The sequence below is a fragment of the Lepidochelys kempii genome, chromosome 17, assembly GCF_965140265.1.
Source record: "Lepidochelys kempii isolate rLepKem1 chromosome 17, rLepKem1.hap2, whole genome shotgun sequence".
Taxonomy (NCBI): domain Eukaryota; kingdom Metazoa; phylum Chordata; order Testudines; family Cheloniidae; genus Lepidochelys; species Lepidochelys kempii.
The window spans coordinates 16,940,307-16,962,637 of NC_133272.1; the positions used below are offsets into that span (position 1 = coordinate 16,940,307).

Genomic DNA, 22,331 nt, shown 5'->3' on the forward strand with positions numbered 1-22,331 from the left:
GACAGCACAAAAGCACTAGGAAAACTCATGTAAAGTTAAAGTTCATAAATAAATGGCCAAAAAGCAAAATAGTTTCAATTTTAAGTTTCAGCTCTCCTTCATGAGTTTACTTCCACTGAGATCGAAATTTGATCTGAACTGGTTGAAACTGATAACCGAGCCATTTGAAGAAAAAAAAAATCAGAACTAAACCTGAACACACTGAACCTGAATCAAACCAAAATAACCACCAGTTTGACTCCCTGATTCTGGGCATGCACAAGTAGAGGCAGATCGGAGGCTGATCTGAACATTTATCCATGTATAAGGAGCTTGCTAACTGCTTCCTTTATGTCCAATTTTCAGTCAGCAATCAATATTTATGAGGCAGACCCCATAAACGCCCTTTAACAATCCAGTGGCCTCATTTTTCATGGGAGCTGTAAGGTACTCAGCACCTCTGAAAGGCACGCCCCTTGTATTTACAGTTAACATGGTAAATACCATGTAACCACAGGGATAGGTGTTTAGTAGTGTTATTCATGACATTGTGGTAGCATGCACCATGCAGTCAACACTTTCTGAACAGAGAATGGCAATTTACTATTTTCACTGAATAGCTATTGTTTCTTGCCTACTTCAGTATTTCTGCTGTCACCACATAAAGGAGTTTTCTATGCTGTATTTCTATGGGCTCAGGCTGTGCCAACTTGCTGCTTCTCGACGGGTGTTTTCATGTCCACATGAACGTGGGCAACCTCCTCTGCTAACAGTAGATTCGCTGCTGCTTTTATTTAAACCAGTGAAGGGATATTTATATTTTAAACCACCATCCTCTCCCACTATCATTTCTCTCCCTTCTTTAAGAACCACGAGTGTTTTCTCCTTAAGCTAACGTTAGAAGTCAAAGATCATAAGCTAGGAAGCTACTGTATAAATAAAAACTGCACTTCCTCTTCTCTGACCTCTTGTCATTGCTATTTCAAAGAGTCACCTTGTGCAAGCTGGTGTGACTCGTCTGTTAGATTTCAGATTCCTGGCCAGGAGAGAGAAATGGCAGCAGGACTGTTTTCAGTATGACCCAGGATCTCTGTCCTGTTGCTGCAGCCCCCTCTGATATACTGGTTAAAGAATGTCCTCCCACTGGCTGTAGAGTCTACGCTTGAGGTGGATCTCATGGCTTACAAGAAAGGTTTATGGTAAAGCTGAAGATCACAGTGGACCTTGGGCAGGGAATCAGAAATGACCCAGAACTTTTTCAGAATTTGGGGTTGTTTGGATCCAGGGTTTTGGTTTCGGCCCACATCTAGTGGTGTCTGCAATCCAGAAGGAATGAGTCTGTACACAGAACATATTCTCCTGTTACTTGATGTTTAGAGTTGTATCCTTGTTTCACAGCAGCACTCTCTTTCTTAGACTAACAATAATCCCACATCCACACTGAGCTACAGGAAAGCCTTTCACCTGCTGGCTCTTCATGAAGGGTTTAATGGCTTAACTCTGTTGCCATGTTCTCTGTGGCTTACAACAGAGGGGTGACAACAATAACTACCTTTTTCCTATAACCACAGTTGCTTTCACAGCATGTTTCCAAAGAAAACCAAAAGAAACCTGACGTCATTCCAGATAGGAAGCGTTCTCTTTCCACTAAGAGTGCGGCATAACTGATTTTAAACCAGAGCAATTTGCTGGTGTAGAAGAGTATATCTACACTGCAATGAAAAACCTGCAGCACCGAGTCTCAGAGCCCGGGTCAATTGACTCAGGTCAGCAGGGGCTTGGGCTGTTGGGCTCAAAATCGCAGCACAGATGTTCCTGCTCAAACTGGAGCCCAGGTTCTGATGGGGGGCGGGAGGGAGGGGGGTGAGAAGGTCTTGGGAGCCCAGCCTCCAGCCCAAGCAGGACACCTACACCGTTATTTTTAACCCTGCAGACGGAGCCAACTGGGCTCTGAGATGTGGCTCCACGGGGGGTGTTTCTTTGCAGTGTAGACGTTACCCTAAAGACTTCTACGCTTGGCCCTATGATTTATGGGGGCTTAGAAATGCCATCCTATCCAAGTGGATGTCAAGGTGAGCAAATCACAGGTGTGACTTCCACCACTTCCACGGATGGTGGTGGCAACCTCTGTATTAAAAACAGCACAGCATGCTTGTCATCCTTGGGGTGTGACCACAGCACTGCAACCTCTGGAATGCAGCTGAACCAAGAGGATGAATGGCTGATCCCTAGGGAAATCCATCTGCGGCTCCCCTAGCTGTGATTTATCTCTCCAGGAATGCTGCCACCTGCAACAATTAAGCTTCCTCTGTGGTATAATTTAAATGAGAGGATTCTTTTCTCAGGCACTCCCAAGCCTTTGTTGTTTTGCAGTATCCTTGACAAGCAAGAAAACAAACAGACTGACATAGCCTCATTTACTGTAGGCTGAAACTGGGAGCATTGTGAAACATATCGAAAGCTATCTTTGACTTTCCAAAATTAGGTGAGCCTGAGGATCCTATCATCAATTCCCAGAGAGATAATTTAATAGAGAAAGGAGCTGACGCTGTACTAATCTAAGTCCTATTATTCACCTTCACTGCCTTTCAGGGAAACTGAGCCAGGGTGGTTACTCAAAATCTGTCTCTAAACTCCATCTGCCCAGCATTTTGCCATTCTATATAATCTGTTCAAGCAGAGTTAATAACTTACCATGGTTTGTGCAAAGAGGGGGCAAAAGAACCAATATTTAATTATGGATAGGTTTTTTTGGTTCTGTAAACTCTTCCTTAAAATAAAGCCTACACATCAATTTGAACATGTGTCTGTATCTGCTTCCCCTGGGATGTTTAGGCAATTCACATGACCAGGGAAGAACACACTTCGCTTTCAAAGAGACATGTGACCACAAACATTAAATACTTTACTACACAATACCCTATGTGATATGCCACACATACATCAACGGGGCATCTCACGTCCCTATACACTGTGGTGGGGAGTTTGGAACGGGATCCCATTACATTCAGTACACTATGCGGAATGCCTTTGCTTATAATCCCGGACCCCACGCAGGTCTTACTTGCTCAGTGATGAAGGAGCTTGAAAAGGTGATAGCTGACCAGAAGAAGATCCCACAGCTGAGGATGATCTTCCTGTTGAAGCGGTCACCAAGGTAACCAAATATAGGTGCTGCCACCATGAAACTACAGATGAAAACTGCAGAGGGGAGAAAAGCAGAGGGGACATTTAATAAACATCAGGCAAAAATATGAAAACTAATTTTCTTCAAGCCAAGCCCTCTGGAAAGTAGTTCCACCTAATTAGATGTTCTGCAGCCCTGCTTACCAAGTTAGGCAACCCAATAGGCTTTCAGAAAGCATAGTGTCCATAAGCAAACAGACTTCTCATTACCAGAGAAAATTCAGACCAGTGAACTTGGGTTACCTTTTACAACACTAACACCCCTCAGATCTGCTGCAAGCTTACAATTGAGGGATGGACGAAACAAGGACGGGATAAATCAAGAGCCTCTGCTCAAACCTCAACAAGAAGCGGACACAAAGGTTTGAGAGCATTCAGATATAGTGTATAGATGCTGTCCATCTCAGCACAGACCCTGGGTGAAACACCCCATGGAGACTCACCCTTAGTAGCAGCCTTTTAATGCAGCACTGAGGCAGCGTGAGAGGTGTTTTCACTACCATTCCCCTAGCTGCACCTGCGTTTTCACTACCATTCCCCTAACTGCACCTGCTGTGTGGCTCAACAGAGGGCTCCACCCTCCAGTTCACCCACCAGGACCTCAAGTCACTTTTCTTTAAATTTTTGCCTGACCCAGCATGATATACACCAGGGAGTAACTCTTCCACTACAGGGGATAGTTTTGACCTATAAGGCCCTAAATGGTGTGGGACCTCTTTATCTGAAAGATTGCCTTTCTCCACATGCCATTCTGACTCAGTTACAGTCAGCTGAGGTATCACTCAAATAAGGTAGGAGGCAGCTGGCAGAGTATCCTCTGCCAGGACTTCTCAGCTTGGGAGCTCATTCCTCCACCCGGCTCCAAAATAGTACTTGGGTCTTGCCCATGTTAGATCTAGGGACACCACTATATACACCTAATGTAGGTGCACTTAAACTAGTTTACACACTGCTTGTGTCAATTTGGCTAGTAAAGAGACTTATGTTAAAATCTATACAAGCAAGGTTTAAACCAGCATGTGTCTATATTCAGGATTTGCACTGGTGCAACTACAGTGATTTTTACATCATTGTAGGCACACCAGTACAATTCTTCTAACACAGTGTTTCTCAACCTTTTGGATACCAGGGACCGCCTTGCTGCCTTCCTAAACTGTATCAGGGAGACCTCATGGACCAGTTGTTGAGAAACACTGTTAAAAGACCCTAGTTTATTGACGTCCAGAGCATGCTGCAAGGCCCATGTATTCCTTGAGCTGACAGAAACTCGGTATGGTCTGGTGGCAAATTAGAGAGACTGGAAATATGTATTAAGGGTTATAAAATCATATTAATTATTGGGTGGCTCCTGGCAGGCAAGGTGGGTTTCTGGCATTGTTTATTTGTAGCGTTCTATTTTTAAAATGCTAAAAGGAGACTGTGGAGCAAAGTACAAGTACTCCTTCTGATGAAATGTGTGTTTAAACAAAGTAATTAAGGGATTTTCATGGTAATAGGAGATAATATCCTAAAAAATGTGTGTAATGCTGGACCCTGGGAAGCTGTTTTAGAAGATATATGTGTATCTTTTTACATACTAAAATTCCAAAACCTTCAAATAAAACAATACATGTATGTCAGTCAAACTCCATATTTTGCAATCCCATACAATGGTACTTTATATTTTATCTCAACTTTTTATATTTCCTGTAGTAAGCAACATCACAACGCAAACATGTATCATGTATGTAAATAAAATGAAGGAGTAATTCAAAGATAGAAAACCTAGATAAAAAATAAATAGAAGTGCAAGATTATACCCATGTTCCTGTTTCACTTGTAGTGACAAGCCACAACTCTGCTATATGGACAATATACAAAATCTCACACTGGATACATGGAGCCTAGTTTGGCAGTCCCTGCACAAGCAGAATTCCCAGTGAAATGTTCTATTTTTGCTGGAATAAGCTCTTTTCATCAGCAGATCACAAAGTGCTTTACAAAGGGAAGTCAGGATCATAATCCCCATTTTACAGATGAGGAAACAGAAGCATGAGCAGGGTCATGGTTTGCCCAACATCACCCAGCAGGCCATAGCCAGGAATAGAACTCAGGTCTCCCAGTCCACTGCTCTATCCACTAGGCCATGCCAGCTCCATAAAAGGAGAGCAGGATAAGACCTGTAGCTACTAGGATTATCAGGCAGTGCTACTCCTACATTGCTATAGTACATGAAAACACACTTTCATGTGTAGCTCACGAAAGCTTATGCTCTAATAAATTTGTTAGTCTCTAAGGTGCCACAAGTCCTCCTTTTCTTTTTGCGGATACAGACTAACACGGCTGCTACTCTAGAAGGTAGCAGTGTGCTGATTGCAGTTCCAGGTTGAGTGACCCTTTCACTTGGAATCACACTGTAATTCATTCATCCCAGATTCAGAAAGTCTGCCATTTTTATTCAGACAACAAAATAGAAAAAACTGAAGCAAGCATCCAAAGAAACCTCAGCCCTGCATTTCACTTGATTCAGGTACCGAACAGCCTCATCAATCCACCTCTGGGGCATTTAGGGCCTGATCCAAAGCCCACAGAAGACTGGGACTCACAAGACCTGAATTGTATTCCCAGCTCTGCCACTGGCTTGCTGGACAACCTTGGGCAACTTTTTTCTATTGGCTGTAATGAACTCTGGATCACACCCCTAACATCTACTTCCAGCATCTGCGTACAAGCAGAAGATGAGATCCTACGTGCATTCAAATATCCTCTTCCCAACTCACCCAACATCTCCCAGTTTCACACCAATAAATAACATTTTCCTTGCTACTCATGGGTCCCTGGGGGAACATGATGTTGGCAAATTCTCTTCTGAACCAAGCTGAGAGCTCTCTCACAGGTAAAGAGCTGAATTCACAGCTCCACAAAGGAGTAAACAAAGGGACAACAGAACCTAATAAATAATAGATAGCTGAATAAAGCTGTCACAATAATAAATTTAATTTGCATCAGATTATTTATGACCCAAATATGCATCAAAGCACTGATTGACTCTTAAGCAAATGCAGAAAATTATGGCTATGTGATCTGTCAAGCGGATCTGCCGGTTAGATGTGCGTCCCACAAATCAATTTTTGCGATTGCTCCTGTATATGACAGATGAGGTTCCTGAGCAGGACAGACAGGTGCAAACACAACAAAAAGTGACTCTACACAACTTACAAACTAGGACAGGAAAGCAGAGGAGAATGAATCCAGGGCACCTCACTGGGCAGAAGGGAAACCTGAGTTACTGTTCCAGAACTGTGTCTCACTCTGGATCCTGGCCCAGGTCTCAGTGCTAAGTAAACCTCATGGCAGGAAGGATTTTATCCCCCACACAGAGTTACCGCGAGGTTATTCATTAGGCAGAGGGGGAACATGAGGGTAAAGGAAGATCAGTGGTCTGTAACACAAAATAAAGAGCTCAGCTCTCATGCTAGCCCCTCCTCATTTCTATTTCCCCCTCCAGCCCCTCTCCCCTTACACAACAGCTTTCACCTCAGACCACCACACTGCAGCCAGAGTGTCTACATTAGAGAGAGGACAGTGACAAAGAACCACCATGAGTCAAATGTCATTTCATTACCCTCCTCCCAATGAGCAGCTGCTCTTTCCATTTGCACTTCCTGCCCTTTCAGAATAGAATCAACTGCTGAAAAGAGAGAAAGTGAGTGGCACAGTGCCAGGTACCCACTGAGGTTCAGGATAAGCTGCTCAGGAGGTACAATGGGAATGTCAGCGCAAACCCATAGAGGAGAGGGGTACAGGTAATGTGGGTTCACAGCCATTATGTAGGCTGAGAGGTGAAGGACCTAAAACAGGGCCAAGCAAAGCAGCCAACGCCCAGCTCCGGGATGGAGTTGACGTGCGCATCAGCAGAAGCAAAGCAAGCCTCTGAGGAGCGGATGAATAAAAATACATTTAATAAATGCCTCCCAGAGGAAGGCTCTTTTAAGCACAGGCGTTTTCGAAAAGGGAACGCATTTGTCTTTATCCCTCCTTCTACATCACAACTAAACTAAAATGCCTACTGTGGTGAAAACACAGGAAGTGTCTAATTGCCTAAACAGGATGGCTCCGTATCTATTTCTGCCTCTGAATGCCTGACCCACCCTGAGACAGGTGGGCCAGCACTCCCAGCAATCTTTCCATATGTGGTTAGAATTATAAAAATTATATCTTTGAAAAACAAAAAGGTAAAGCATCCTCTCTGGGCTCCATTGCCTACTTCATGCACCGTTGCCCCCGAGTGCTCGTTCAGTCATTTTGGCCAGCAAGCTGCCATTCAACTCACGCGTTCCTCCCTCAGGAAATAACCAGCTGCCCGTTTGCCCAGTAGAAAAGAAAAACCCTAGATACTTGAGACAAAGGGCGGGAGGGAGAGAAAAGAGTGGAAGTGCAGAATTTAGTGTCTTATAGCCATGAAATCCTTCTGGAACTAGACCCATTGTTTTCCCCCACCTCCTCAATAGAGATTTGACCCCTGTTGTTGCACCCTGTAATGATGGCCCTAAAAGAACCTGCTGGTGAGAACAACCACCATCAGCTTTCCACATCCTCACTCTATTCCGATAGCACTGTCTGCTTTGCCTCACTTGCTCCCTCCCTTGGGATGGACCAATCCTTCCAGGCTTGTGGGGGCCACAATAGCAAGTGCTCTGTATGACAGAGGGGAAGATGGGGTTCTACCAAAGGAACCAGGCAGAAGCTTTTAAAAAGCTGCTTGGCTCCCACTGCATCTCCCAGAAATAAAAACTCCAGCCAGGCTGTGATTTAATCCTTACAAGGGTTGTTTTTCCATCGGGGATCATTTAAAAAGGCTCTGTTTCAACTAAAAATAGTTTTCTTTCTCCGAGCAGGGATATTTCCTATAAAAAGTGGCCACTATGTTAGAACACTGAATCAGCATGGAGTTGTGTATTTACTACTAACTGAGTGCTGATAGTACACGTGGCTCTCTGGAAGGCAAAGCCAGACAGCCTCTGCCCCAAGGGACATGCAATCTAAACAGAAACAGAGAAAACAGATGCGCTGTGAGGTTGTTAATATTTTCCCAAGAACAGCATATTTCTAAACAATGGTACTTTTTTTTCCCCCAAGAACAGCACATTTCTGAACAATGGCACCTTTCTGGGCTCTGATAATATTCAGATATATACAAGCACAATCTTTCTCTGCACCTGCAATGGCAAATAAAGTTCTTACCATCTACACAGCCAGCCCCACTGTCTGGAGGACACTTCTGTTGAATACTGGATTATTAATGGTTGCTTTATTGGTATAATAATATCACTTAGCACACACAGCACTTTTAATCGCAAAGCACTTTTCAAAGGAAGCTGAATATCATGAACTCCATATACAAGATGAGGAAATTAAGATCCGGAGAGAGGGGAAGGGACTCGCCCAAAGTCATCCAACAGGTCAGTTGCATAGCCAGAAAGAGAATCCAGATCTCCCGAACCCCAGTACAATGCCCTACCCTCCACTGAACTGCACCTAGACGGGAAGGTGAATGAGCAATGCTAATTCTTCCCAGGGAAAAGTCTAAGTTTTTAACCCTACGATCACAACTACTGAGAAGAACTTTTATTATAGCACCAAATGCAGGACTGGCTACTCCACAAGGAGTGTGCTCATCCTGTGGTACTGCATACAGCTGTCCTCGATACATGAGGGGTCGAACGTGGCTTTCTTGCCATGAACGGGGGGGTTTTGCTCACTTGGCAAGCCGAAGCAGTCTATCATCCTTAATCATTTTGCTCACACATTTCATGCATCCTTCTCAGCAGCATCCTTATGAATGAAGGGAGAACTGCACTCACATGTGAGATGCCAATGCATTAATAGAATCAGAACCAATGATACAACCTCCTACATCAGAGTTCAGCCTCCATTCCATCATGACCACAAACCATTTGATTACAGTAATATTGTCATGTAAATCCCCATGATCATTATGTTTTACTATTTTCCTAGCTTCGCAGCCAGTGGCTGGATCATGCCAAACAAAAACAAATAAAAGCCATGAGATGGGCCGATTTGAGACAATGAGACAGATTTCACAGGTCAGAGATCTGTAGGGGTTGGAGGCTGATTCAAACCATGCCATCAATCATATGCTGAGTATGCATGCTGTATATTGACAATATTGAGACAGCACTGCAGGGAAAATGCACTAATTTGATCTCAGCATCTCCAGAATGGAGCAGAGGCCAAAATCAGCTCGGGAATCCAATCAACGTTTCATCCTTGTGTACTCTGAATTCTTAGCATACTAATAAGAACACATGGACAGTGGGAGCCATTAAAAGTGAGATACTTCCCACTCACAGCAATTACATTTACCATAGTCTTCCTCTAGCTCTGTGCGAGGTAGGACATTCCAGAATACGTTTCCCTGTGCTGCTGTGTGTGCATGTCCTCCAGACACTCTATATACTGCTAAGGGACTATGGGATAGCTGAACAGATTTTCCCACAATACACTGCTACAAAACATTGTTAGGAAGCACAGTCAGCGTGGCCGCACACACACAATTGACATGTAGTTACGCTGAGAAACAGGCTTCTGGACAGACCTCTCTCAAACTGTTCACTGTCACAGGGTCCAATGGTTGTCACGATCAGGGTCCTGAATGCACAGCTTTCCCAACAAATTCATGACTCACTGAGCTTCTAACAATACTGTCTACAGGGAAGGATCAAATACTAACAGCTCCATCCCTCTTGATCACTTCAGAAACTGGGTTCTTCCAGAAAATAGTTTCCAGGCTCCCAGCAAAGGATATCCTGAAAGTAGAGTCTGTGTACCTTAGCTACCATGAATAATTGCTTCTGTGGGAATTGCTGGGAAATCCACTCCTCTTGGAAACAGAAGAGCAGATAAAAATAGCTAGAGAATCAATGCAATAGCATATTAACATACCAGTGCACTGGGAGAAACTGTGCTAGGCAAAAGGTATCCAAAGTCAAGTGGGTAAAAGGATGAGCTACAAGCTAGCACCACCTCTTACAGGAACATAAGGTTTACTCGAAATTGGAGCAGACCAACAGTTCATCAACTCCAGGATCCTGCATTAGTGGGTATCTGATACTTTAAAGGTAGACAACACCCCCAAGCCAATTGTGCAATGCTATACAAGGGGGGGAAAGATTCCTTCCAGCCCCCAGTTTACAGTTTGTTTACCATTTTTTGTAGCATGTCATGATTGCTCAAGAAAAATTACCCATCAATAAAATCAAGGCTTAAAGAATCAACTCAAATAATATAACCATCCACTACCAGCCAGAAGGCTCAGAGATAAGAGATTGTGCACAAAACAACATAAACAGTAGCAAAAGCCTATAAAGCACTACCCTGACAGCATTTAGATTTTCTGAAGAGCCTTTTATAGAAGCAAGATGGAGGATAAGGAGAGGTCATGACATTGATTAGTAAGAGCTGGTTACAGCCAACTAGCTGTCAAAAGGTGGCTTTGCTCGTCATTCTTACTGGTGGGTTGAGACAGGCAGGGACTATGCCTGCAGCCAACAGGACATTACCAGAGGGAGAAAGAAGGGGAGGAGGAAGAGGAGTGTGTGTTTTCTGGTGGTGCTACCCCGCTCAGCATCACTCCTGTGCTGCTTGGTGAAGTAAAGGCTAAAAACATGGCTGCTGTTTACAGCATTTGTTTCCCACACTTGCATCAGTGAATTTCTAAGCTAGCCACTGAGCTAGGGTGACCAGAGGTCCCGATTTTATAGGGACAGTCCCGATTTTTGGGTGTTTTTCTTATATAGTCTCCTATTACGCCCATCCCGTCCCGATTTTTCACATTTGTTGTCTGGTCAACCTACACTGAGCTGGGATTTTTCTGCCCCGGAAGAGCCGCATGACAGGTTTTCCCTGATGGACGAGGAGGATTTAAAATATCTGCCCCATTGGGATAAATCTGCTTCTGCCAGAAATAGTGTGTGTGTTTGGGAGAGAACTAAACAGAGTTTAACATTTTGGTTTAGGTCCCAGTCAGATCCTAGAAGAGCAGAGGCAGCAAAGTGGTGGGCTAAGAGGATATAAACTGTAATTTTTTAAAATATTTCCAAACATCAAGAAGGTCTGAACAAAGTTTCAGTATGGTTCTGAAGTTACCAGAACCCATTCATTCACCTGTAGTCAGTGAGCCATCTCTATTTTGCCTAACTCCTCCCTAAACAAAAGGAAGCACTAGAAGTCCAAGATCACTTACTGAATTCAATGAGATTTGGATCAGACAATTTTTTATTTAGAATCAACTGAGATTTTTAAACAGTGAAAACATTTCTACCACCAACATGTTTTATTAAAGCTTCTAAAACACAACAAAAGCACAAAATTAAAGTTTGCAGTGTTTCTTTAACATAAAACCTTTGTACTGATTAGGTTTAGGAAGACAACATTTCATCAACATAGTAGATTCAATCAGCTGAATTAGCAAAAGGTTTACATGTATGTCTACTGAAATGTACGCAGAAGAGTAAGATTTCTGGAGGCTGTTTTGTGGTTGATAAAGTTGTAATTCCAAAAGCTCAAAACAAACACACAGACCCCTCTTTTGCTACTGTAAAGTAATAAGCTCCCTTGTCAGGCAACAGAAGTTTCCTTCCCTTAGGATTTCTCTCTCTCCATTTGATTTAACTTGGTCTGATGATTTGAGAACTTTGCAGATTAACACAGTGGAGTAAGATAGCAAGTCATCCCTTCACAAACAGCCTCAACACACACAGAATGTGTCTCGTGGGTTTATCTGCCATTGCGCAATCTTGTTAGGGATAATCTTGTTAACTGAACCAACCGATTAGAATGGATTTGCATCCATTTTGGTCAATGCTGAATGAGAACAGAAGTCCCAGAAGTACAGAGTCTGGTCAACAACTTTGCAGCACTGAAACATTCTCAGAGACGTTTATACAGGATTGGTTTTGCTTTAGCACGACTGCTATACACTTAAATGAGATTGATTGCTGTTCTGGAAACAGTTGCTGACTGAGAAAGTTAAAGAAGGCCTCATTTGAAAAATATACCAGTTCTCTCCCTTCCTTTGTGCTCGATCTGTCTATCTTTCTTAGAGGAATTCAGGTCATACAATGTATGTCCCCATCCTGATGAGAGCGCTAATTCCACATAAAACCCAGAGAGAGCAGAAGGCAGTGTTTCATGAGTACCATGCGGTGGGATGAGCAGGAGGATGGAATTTTCATTCCCAGGTTTTGGGTTAGAGAGAGATGGCTGGAAAAAAACCACTAAACAGTCATGAAAATTGATTATTTTATCCCTCTCTCTCTAGCAGAAATATTTTCCCCCTGTATCTATGACACAGCACGCACATGGCTGTTGCGTTCACTGCAGCCCCAATGAAACAAGGCCAAAATAATCTGAAATAGCTAGTGATTTTGGGGGCTGAAACTGAGATGCCTGAAAAGGGCCTCAGTGCCTGCAGTCTTAGATATAATCAGGCCCCTATTAGGTGTCTCAAGTTGGCCATCCAAACACTGAGGATCCAAAATCACTAGTCACTTCTGAACAGTCTTGGCTCAGGGCTCCATTGCAAGTGTCAGGAGTCAGACTTCAGAAAGAATGGTAATGTACAACAGCTCATTCTGGCCTTACAGGGTGCAGAGGGGATGTCACTCGGCTGTGAAGCCCCACGCTGCAAATTTTGGTCACACCAGCTGCAAGTCTCTTCTTAGCCAATGGGTATTTTAAAACCAGCCACTGCCACCCGGAAGCCTGCACTATCATTTGGTAGAAGATTATCCCTCAAGCCTGGTTTCCTATGGCAGAAACAGATGTCCATGTGCTATGCACCTCTGCCCACTCAGCAGTGTCATCATGGGTGTGTTACAGCAGCAGGGTGGAAAAAATCCAGCATGTAAGGAAGAAAAGGAACAGAAAGAAAATTGACTTCAGGGTCTAAAAGAGAAGGAGCCAATAGAAATGCCTTCTGTGCTCCTGACCAGGACTCTGGAACAAGTCAGTCCTGATGGTTTCAGGAGAATCCGTCCCAGGCTTTATACAGGAAATATTGCCTGTCAGATGAGGGTTTGATTAGATCTCTATAGCCCTCTAGGCCAAGCAGGGTACAGTCAAAGCTACTAGCTCTTAAGATCTGACCTTGTACTCCATATGCAGGCAAATTTCAAATGACTTCAATCAAAAGTATTCCTATCTGAGGAGTACAGAATTGGGATTCAAATACAGGCCAAATCGTGACCCTCTGGGCCAAACCCCAGATTTCCATAGGGTCGGGGGTCTGTTTTGTGTATGTAAAATCATCCCCCCTCCTGGAAGCTTCTCTGTGACTGCAACAACAGCCTCCAGGCGGCTTCATGGCACCAGCTAGACCAGTGAATGTGAGTAGCACAGATTTGTTTGCAAGACCTCCACCTCCACTGAGAAGGAATACAGGCAGCAGGCAGGGAAAGAAGCTGCTGAGACACATACCACTCTGGAGTCAGGATCCCCCATCAGCCCAGCTGCACCAGCCTGAAGGTCACTGGCAGGATCTGGTCTGATATTAACTGAAGGTGCCCACAGACCTTGGACACAGCATGGCTCAGTTGGGCTTTTAGTTAATACACCCAAAGATTTTTGCTATCTGTATTTAATTTGGTGAGGGTCAAAATAGCTGGTTTTTATTTAACAGCAACATTTCCCTACAGCAGGGAAGGGGGAGGAAGGGGACTGTTAACTTGTATTGCAGACTAGAGCCTATAAAAGAGCACCCACTGCCCTGCTCATTGAAGGGTGGCAGGGAAAGAATTTCAGATGGAGATTTACTGCTTGGGACACTCCACTCCGGCTCCAATATAGCACATTTCCCCAATTCAGAACAACAGGGAAACCCCTTGTCTGCTCCTATGGCACATGCCCGCCCTCTCTCCCACCTCCGGCACTGCTGCCTTGCTTTTGATTTTTACCTCTTGTATTGATTTGCAGAAGGGCAGGCTGTGCTCAGATTGAGCTCAGCATTAATCAGTTCAAACCTAGGTGCAGGAGCGCTGCAGGCAGAAAGTCCAACTGGAGCATGAGGTCAGGGTTTTGGCGATGGCAAGTTGTGGTAACTTCCCATCTGTGGGAGGTGCAGAGCAATCAGAGGCCAAAACTGCCCAAAGTGTAAATTGCAATGGCTGGGGACAAAGCATGGCCCAGAAAACCACTTAAGCAGGGACTATTTAGAAAAGCTGGACGTGCACAAGTCCATGGGGCCGGACGAGTTGCATCCGAGAGTGCTGAAGGAATTGGCGGCTGTGATTGCAGAGCCATTGGCCATTATCTTTGAAAACTCGTGGCGAACCGGGGAAGTCCCGGATGACTGGAAAAAGGCTAATGTAGTGCCAATCTTTAAAAAAGGGAAGAAGGAGGATCCTGGGAACTACAGGCCAGTCAGCCTCACCTCAGTCCCTGGAAAAATCATGGAGCAGGTCCTCAAAGAATCAATCCTGAAGCACTTGCATGAGAGGAAAGTGATCAGGAACAGCCAGCATGGATTCACCAAGGGAAGGTCATGCCTGACTAATCTAATCGCCTTTTATGATGAGATTACTGGTTCTGTGGATGAAGGGAAAGCGGTGGATGTATTGTTTCTTGACTTTAGCAAAGCTTTTGACACGGTCTCCCACAGTATTCTTGTCAGCAAGTTAAGGAAGTATGGGCTGGATGAATGCACTATAAGGTGGGTAGAAAGCTGGCTAGATTGTCGGGCTCAGCGGGTAGTGATCAATGGCTCCATGTCTAGTTGGCAGCCGGTATCAAGTTGAGTGCCCCAAGGGTCAATCCTGGGGCCGGTTTTGTTCAATATCTTCATAAATGATCTGGAGGATGGTGTGGATTGCACTCTCAGCAAATTTGCGGATGATACTAAACTGGGAGGAGTGGTAGATACGCTGGAGGGGAGGGATAGGATACAGAGGGACCTAGACAAATTGGAGGATTGGGCCAAAAGAAATCTGATGAGGTTCAATAAGGATAAGTGCAGGGTCCTGCACTTAGGATGGAAGAATCCAATGCACTGCTACAGACTAGGGACCGAATGGCTAGGCAGCAGTTCTGCGGAAAAGGACCTAGGGGCGACAGTGGACGAGAAGCTGGATATGAGTCAGCAGTGTGCCCTTGTTGCCAAGAAGGCCAATGGCATTTTGGGATGTATAAGTAGGGGCATAGCGAGCAGATCGAGGGACGTGATCATTCCCCTCTATTCAACGTTGGTGAGGCCTCATCTGGAGTACTGTGTCCAGTTTTGGGCCCCATACTACAAGAAGGATGTGGATAAATTGTAGAGAGTCCAGCGAAGGGCAACAAAAATGATTAGGGGTCTAGAACACATGACTTATGAGGAGAGGCTGAGGGAGCTGGGATTGTTTAGCCTGCAGAAGAGAAAAATGAGGGGGGGATTTGATAGCTGCTTTCAACTACCTGAAAGGGGGTTCCAAAGAGGATGGCTCTAGACTGTTCTCAATGGTAGCAGATGACAGAACGAGGAGTAATGGTCTCAAGTTGCAGTGGGGGAGGTTTAGATTGGATATTAGGAAAAACTTTTTCACTAAGAGGGTGGTGAAACACTGGAATGCATTACCTAGGGAGGTGGTAGAATCTCCTTCCTAAGAGGTTTTTAAGGTCAGGCTTGACAAAGCCCTGGCTGGGATGATTTAACTGGGAATTGGTCCTGCTTCGAGCAGGCGGTTGGACTAGATGACCTTCTGGGGTCCCTTCCAACCTTGATATTCTGTGATTCTAAGTACGGAACTGGGATGATTTCATTGCTTAAAGTTAAGCATGTCTGTGCTTCAAGAGCTCTGCTAGATCAGTGCATACTCCTATGGAGCCCTCTGGTAGAATTAAAGCTGCCCCAGAGGAAACCCCAAGAAGGCAGTAACAGAGCCTGTCTTCCCTGAAGGTCAAGTCCCCCCATTAAAATGTGTAGATCAGGAATTCTCAAACTTCATTGCACCGTGACCCCCTTCTGACAACAAAAATTACTACATGACCCCAGGAAGGGGGATTGAAACCTGAGCCCACTGGAGCCCCACCGCCCTGCACAGGGTGGGCCCAAGCCCCGCCACCTGGGATGGGGGTGGAGGGCAGAGCCCAAACCCAAGGGCTTCAGCCCCAGGTCGGGGACAGTAACCTGAGCCCCACTCCCCAGGGCTGAAGCCTGTGGGCTTTGGCCCCGGGCGGTGTGGCTCGGGCTTTGGCTTCAGCCCCAGGGCTTGGGCTTTGGTTCTGGCCCCGAGCGGTGTGGCTTGGGCTTTTGCTTTAGCCCCAGGCAGCAAGGCTCGGGCTTTGGCTACAGCCCCAGAGCTCAGGCTTTGGCCCCACGCCCCAGCAAGTTTAAATACCGGCCCCAGCGACCCAATTAAAAGGGGGTTGTGACCCACTTTGGGCTCCCGCCCACAGTTTGAGAACTGCTGGGACTCTAGCTGGTTTAAGTTATAGGTCCCTATGTCAGCCAGAGTGAATCAGGTCTATCCCCTCGTTGTATCCCTAGCAATCACCACTGTGCTAACTCTTCCAGACCAGACGACCATAAGTGCCATTAAACCATCCCAGATGCTCAGTGGCACAGACCAGAGCTTGCCAGCAAAGATGGCACAAAGCAGCATCTCTCCTTCCCAGAATCATACCACGCCAATATCATTGGAACCTGGTGCACAGGAAAACGTGATGTTTCCTGATCCTAATTTTTATTTTTTTACCATAAACACCAAGTCGACATTTCCCTCTTTCCAATGAATCACTAGTTCCATTTCTTGCCCCAGTAACACATCCCAATTCCAGATCATGTCCTAGTTTGCACTAAGTTATTCCGCCTCAGAACAAAAATCAGCCCCAATACCTGCTTTCTGCAGTAAGCAGAAAACAGGAAAGAGAGAGCGAAAATACACCATAAAAACACACAGTGTATTCCGAGTAAATCCTTTGCTACTTTTAGCTCACCAATAGCAGCAACTTCCTAACAACAACGTTACAATAGAAAGTACAAGAGCTTCTCATGCCATGGTTGCTAATGGAAACCTGCTAAAAGAAACATATTCTTATCCCAGGGCTTGAATTCAGGCTCTGGGTTTTAAAAAAATAAACTCACATGTAAATGCCTTTTCCCCACTGGTGGGGGGGAAGGCTTTTATTGTAATGGGCTCCTGGGAGGGTTCTGGCTGCACTTACAAAGCTGGAGAAATGCTGTGATGCTTGGACTTGTGCTTCAAAATATCCTGTCTGAACAACAGGGACACACTCCAGCAAACGGCTCCATGGCAGCCACTGCAGTGCAAAGCATGATGGAAAAGCTAGGCTTCAGTTGCTGTCCCACAATGCCCTCTCCCCCTACGTTCACCCAAAGCAGTTAGAGACTGCAATGCTCAGCCCCATGCAGGGTGGCCCTCATGGACACGGGAGAGGATGACACCGACAGTGGCAGATTCTCTGTTGTGGAGAAGGCTCCCACAGCGCCCCAATCAGAGCTCCTGTCACACCACCCATGCCTCTCTGCCGCTGTTTTACCCTGACGTGAGTGCTGCTGCCCCCCTGGTAACTGGTCTCTCGGTTACCATCCCCTGGTTCTTTAGGGGGCTGTTTTACTGGCTGATGTGGGATGTGGCAGAGTACCTGCTCCCTATTTTGGGGGAAAGATACCCTGCTTACATTTTCATTATGTCACTGGCACCCAGACAGAACAGCGATGGACACAAGTACTTCCTACTCCCATCTGGCAGTGAGAGGAGCGAGATGCTAGGTTTTGCTGAAGCTACTGATCTAGTGGGGTTAGGTAGCCAGGAGCTGCTCTCATTATCTTTCCAGCACAGCCTGTATTTGGGGTGAGATCCTGCTACTGTACCAGAACAGCCAGAACTGTGGGAGCGAGGGCTTTACTACATGTTCTGGGCACTGCGTGAGTAAGGACAGCAGGGTGAGTGAACAGGAAATGCTCCACTATGGGGTGAGATGCTTAGAACTTGCTCCAGCTCCTACTTTCACATTATCCAAAGGAGCACTGCTGTGTGAGTTTCAGAGTAACAGCCGTGTTAGTCTGTATTCGCAAAAAGAAAAGGAGTACTTGTGGCACCTTAGAGACTAACCAATTTATTTGACCATAAGCTTTCAAATAAATTGGTTAGTCTCTAAGGTGCCACAAGTACTCCTTTCCTTTTTGCTGTGTGAGTGTTTCTCCTGCATGAAGGATAAGGAATGGCATTCGCAACATACTTTTCTACACATGCAAATGAAAATGTGCAGGGTTTGAAAGCAAATTCCTTCACACGGCTCTTGTGTAAAATTCTGACCTTTTCAATCAAAGACATGTACGTACATGTGCAGCAGAGAACTCTAACAGCTCCAGAAACAATAGGCTATTAAAAAAAATGAATCTATGAATATATTTTAAAACACAGATAACGTCTTTGCAAACTGTGACCAACTTTCTTCACTGAAGTTAATTCAAATCCCTGTGAACTTCTGAAGAGATAGCACAAGACCAGGAGTGACTCTCTTGCTTCTCATTCTTTAGGGGAAGGAAGACATTTGTCAAATTACATTGGAATTCAATGGGTGGTAGGGGGGCAATGTATTATTATACTCCACATCTGAACATAGCCATTATATGAACAACATACCCCCATATCTCAATGTCTGTACTTTGACCCGTTAGACTTTTACCCCCAATTGGGGAGATTGCAGATTATGTATTCCTTATGCCACCCGTTCCTAAACCGAATTTCGCACCCCTTGATAATCTGTACCTTATTCCTTGATAACCAGAAACTTCTATGCTTAAACTCTGTACCGTTTTCTTTTTACTTCAACACCTGGCAGCAAAGGCCTCAAGAGGATATTGGAAACCTCTGATCTTTATTCACCTCCCTCTTCTAAACTGGGCAGCGCATGGGCATGGGGTATAACTCTGAAAATCATGCCGTCAGCAGCTTTATGATAATTCGGTTCTTTAGGAATACAAATCACTGTGGAATGGGAACACACTTTGCTTAATACCCGGGATTTTGTCTCTCTTCTTTACAAGTGATTTTTTTTTAACTGCTAGTGAAAGATGCCAGGCTGACAAAGGGCTCCCTACACCCCCAGTTCATTGAGAGAAATCACACATAAATTTCCTCACGTTGGCCTTACCTGTAGGGGAGTACGTTCCAGGGATGAGAGGGGATTTCAGACTCTATTGCCCCGTTCAATGGCCTGCCTCTGTGGCCATCAAGCAGGAGAGTCAGTGCCCAGTGCAATTACAGTTTTTGTGATATGAATGCCTCCTGTCCATTAGGAACTGGACCAAGAACACGCTCATTTCACAGAAGCCATCTAGTCCAGTGATTAGCACCAATTGCTTCAGAGGAAGGTGCAAGAAACCCTGCAGTGGGCAGTTACGGGATAGCTTGCCTTCAGGGAGCTTCCTCCTAAAAAACACATTAGTTATAGGCTGGGTCATGCTCTGAAGCAAGAGGGTTTACATTACTTCCAAAAAACTCTTGTTTATTTTAATATTTACGGGAGGGATAGCTCAGTGGTTTGAGCATTGGCCTGCTAAACCCAGGGTTGTGAGTTCAATCCTTGAGGGGGCCATTTAGGGATCTGGAGCAAAACTTGGGGATTGGTCCTGCTTTGAGCAGGGGGTTGGACTAGATTACCTCCTGAGGTCCCTTCCAACCCTGATAGTCTATGATTCTATGTTCAGGCTTTTTTTTTTTTTTTTTTTTTGCTGTTTTTTAAACACTCCTGCCACACTCTTAGCCTCGATGATATTGCTTGTGGCACTAAGTTCCACAGGCTAATCACTCATAGCATGAAAAAATGTTATCTCCTATGATCAGTTTTGTATTGGCCATCTTTCAGCTTCACTGAATGTCCTCTTGTTCTGGTATCATGAGAAAGGGTGAATAGAAACATCCGATCTACCTTCTCCAGACTCCTGGTCATTGTATGTGCCACCATCACACTCCCTCTTATTTCTGAAGGTGAAATCTACAGTATACTGCTCATCTCTGAAACTGCTGCTCCAGGGAAGGAAGCGATTGGGGTAAGAGAAGGGACATGGAGACAGAATGACAGTTTATACAGGAGTACGGGACTGGTGAGCTGAGCTAGACATGCTAGCCAAGAATGTCTTGAGTGCAAATGAACTTGGTGTCTAGTTTCATTATGAACCACCAATTCCTGTGCAAAGCTGACAAGAGACTGTCTGCGCTAGCATTTATCCCCACCCCAAATTTATTCTCACTTATTTTATTTCCCCAGCTGTTATAGTCTTCAAGTCACTCACGTGCACAGCTACAGAAACAGTTTATTTAGTCCTGACAGCATCTGACCAAACAGATATCTGCAAGGGCCAGGAAAGAGTTAAAACAGACACATTTACAATATGCCAGCTTCACTCAAGGAGGAGTGTGGATACAGCACACAGCAAATTAAATTCTCAGCTCAAAACATGAGCTGAACCTCTGGAATCTCTGTAGTGACTGTGGCTTTTCCCTTGTAATAAAATAACACTCACCGCATCTCTAGCTACACTCACAGCTGCTACTCTAAAAACTCTCTCACTTAGTTATTTCTAAGCCATCTACCACTGTGGTATCTAATCTCCAATATGTACGCTTTCCATACATTAACCAGTGAATCCTACACCCCAGGTAGGAGGGAAGTAAAGTTCAGGACCCAATCCTGCGCAGTACAAGGCTCCCATGGACTTCAACAGCAGAGAAGCACCTTCTGCATACTTTTCAGCATTAGGCCCTATATTACTGGACCATAACCGCAGAGGGGGTCATGGTTATAGCTGGGATTCAAATTTGGAAAGGTGTGGCCTGAGCACAGAACTAGAAGCCATAAACACTCAAGAGGGATAATCCCAATTTTAGAAGCAATTCCATCATTAGGTACAGTATATACGCTAATAGCCAAATGAATCTCTCCTCCTGCCTAGGCCTGTTGCCATGGGTTTGCCAATCTGTTTCCCCAAACAGCTAGCAACCTTTTGCTGTGTCTTTTGCACCATTAGCTACTACAAAGAAATGTTGGCTATAGTCTGTAATTTGCAGTTATGCATCAAGGGGGCTGCAGGACAAAGTGCTGCAAAAATGGCAAGCCCACAAATAAACACGTATGCTAACAAACAAGCTTCATCAGACAATGAAGAGGGATTACCAATCTTGTAAGGAAGCTTCTGTTTTACATTTGTAAATGGCTGGTGCTATTCCATAGAAATTATTCACGGGCGATATTTTCCTGGCAGCAGTTAGGAACTGCATTGCCTCATGCAGTTATAAAGCAATCTGTTCACATTGGCTGGCTGCCCTTTCAAAGGGGCAAATTCATTCAGGTGAGTTGTTAAACAGTGATGCATCCCTGGATTGAGATTAATTTGAACTAAAAACAAACAATCCCAATTAGAGAGAGACCTGGGATGGATCATTATTGATTTATAAGGGAACCATCCTGTTAACAGCCAAGTGGCATCACTGTGTGAACTGGAAACACCCCCAACCCTCAGTTTTTGGGAAATTCAACTGAAGAGCTTGAGCTGAACTTTGCAACTCAGGAGCATCTCTAGATACAAAACACGACCTCTAGACAAGATCAAGGCTATCAGCAATTCCAATTGCCATAGAGGGCTGCTATTCTCGTGATAAGTGTCCCCCATATTTAGGAGATCTATTCTGACTGTTATGCTCTATTTACAGAACTAGTGCTACCAAAATAAAAAAAGGCTGAGTGCAAACTACTGTAGAGTGTAAGGTTTGCAAACGCAACATATACTTGTGCATCATCAGTTACATTAATGTTAATTTATTCCTTTTTTTTTTTTTTTTTTTTTAAAAAGGTACCGGATGGCTCCAGGGATTGTTATTTGATTAAGGAGCCCATCACTTCCAGATTGCTTGTTTCAATCAGGCCTCAGTATGCAGTGGATAAAAGTAATGCCATCTGATGAGTGCTAAGTAGCTCATTTGAAATTAGTTTGTGCTTGAAGCCCAGTCCTTTCCATTCTTTAGGGGACAGGTGTTTGCAGGCATCCTAAGATCCCACCCAAGATAGCATCTTCCTTGGCAGTCTCTGCAGAGGCCAAGGACTGAATGGTCCAATGCATACTGAATTTGTGCAGGGAACTTGTCCTGCTGTTGCCAGCACTATAT

The 22,331-nt window shown here is 44.7% G+C and overlaps 1 protein-coding gene across 3 annotated transcripts in view; it reads right to left on the reverse strand.

The window, feature by feature from the left end:
* SPNS2 (SPNS lysolipid transporter 2, sphingosine-1-phosphate) overlaps positions 1-22,331 on the reverse strand; it is a 182,544-nt gene that overhangs the window by 90,589 nt on the left and 69,624 nt on the right. For all 3 annotated transcript variants that reach the window (XM_073315320.1, XM_073315321.1, XM_073315322.1), the window contains exon 3: positions 3,044-3,180. In XM_073315320.1, coding sequence (XP_073171421.1) covers positions 3,044-3,180 — 137 coding nt within the window. The remainder of the gene's footprint in view (positions 1-3,043; positions 3,181-22,331) is intronic.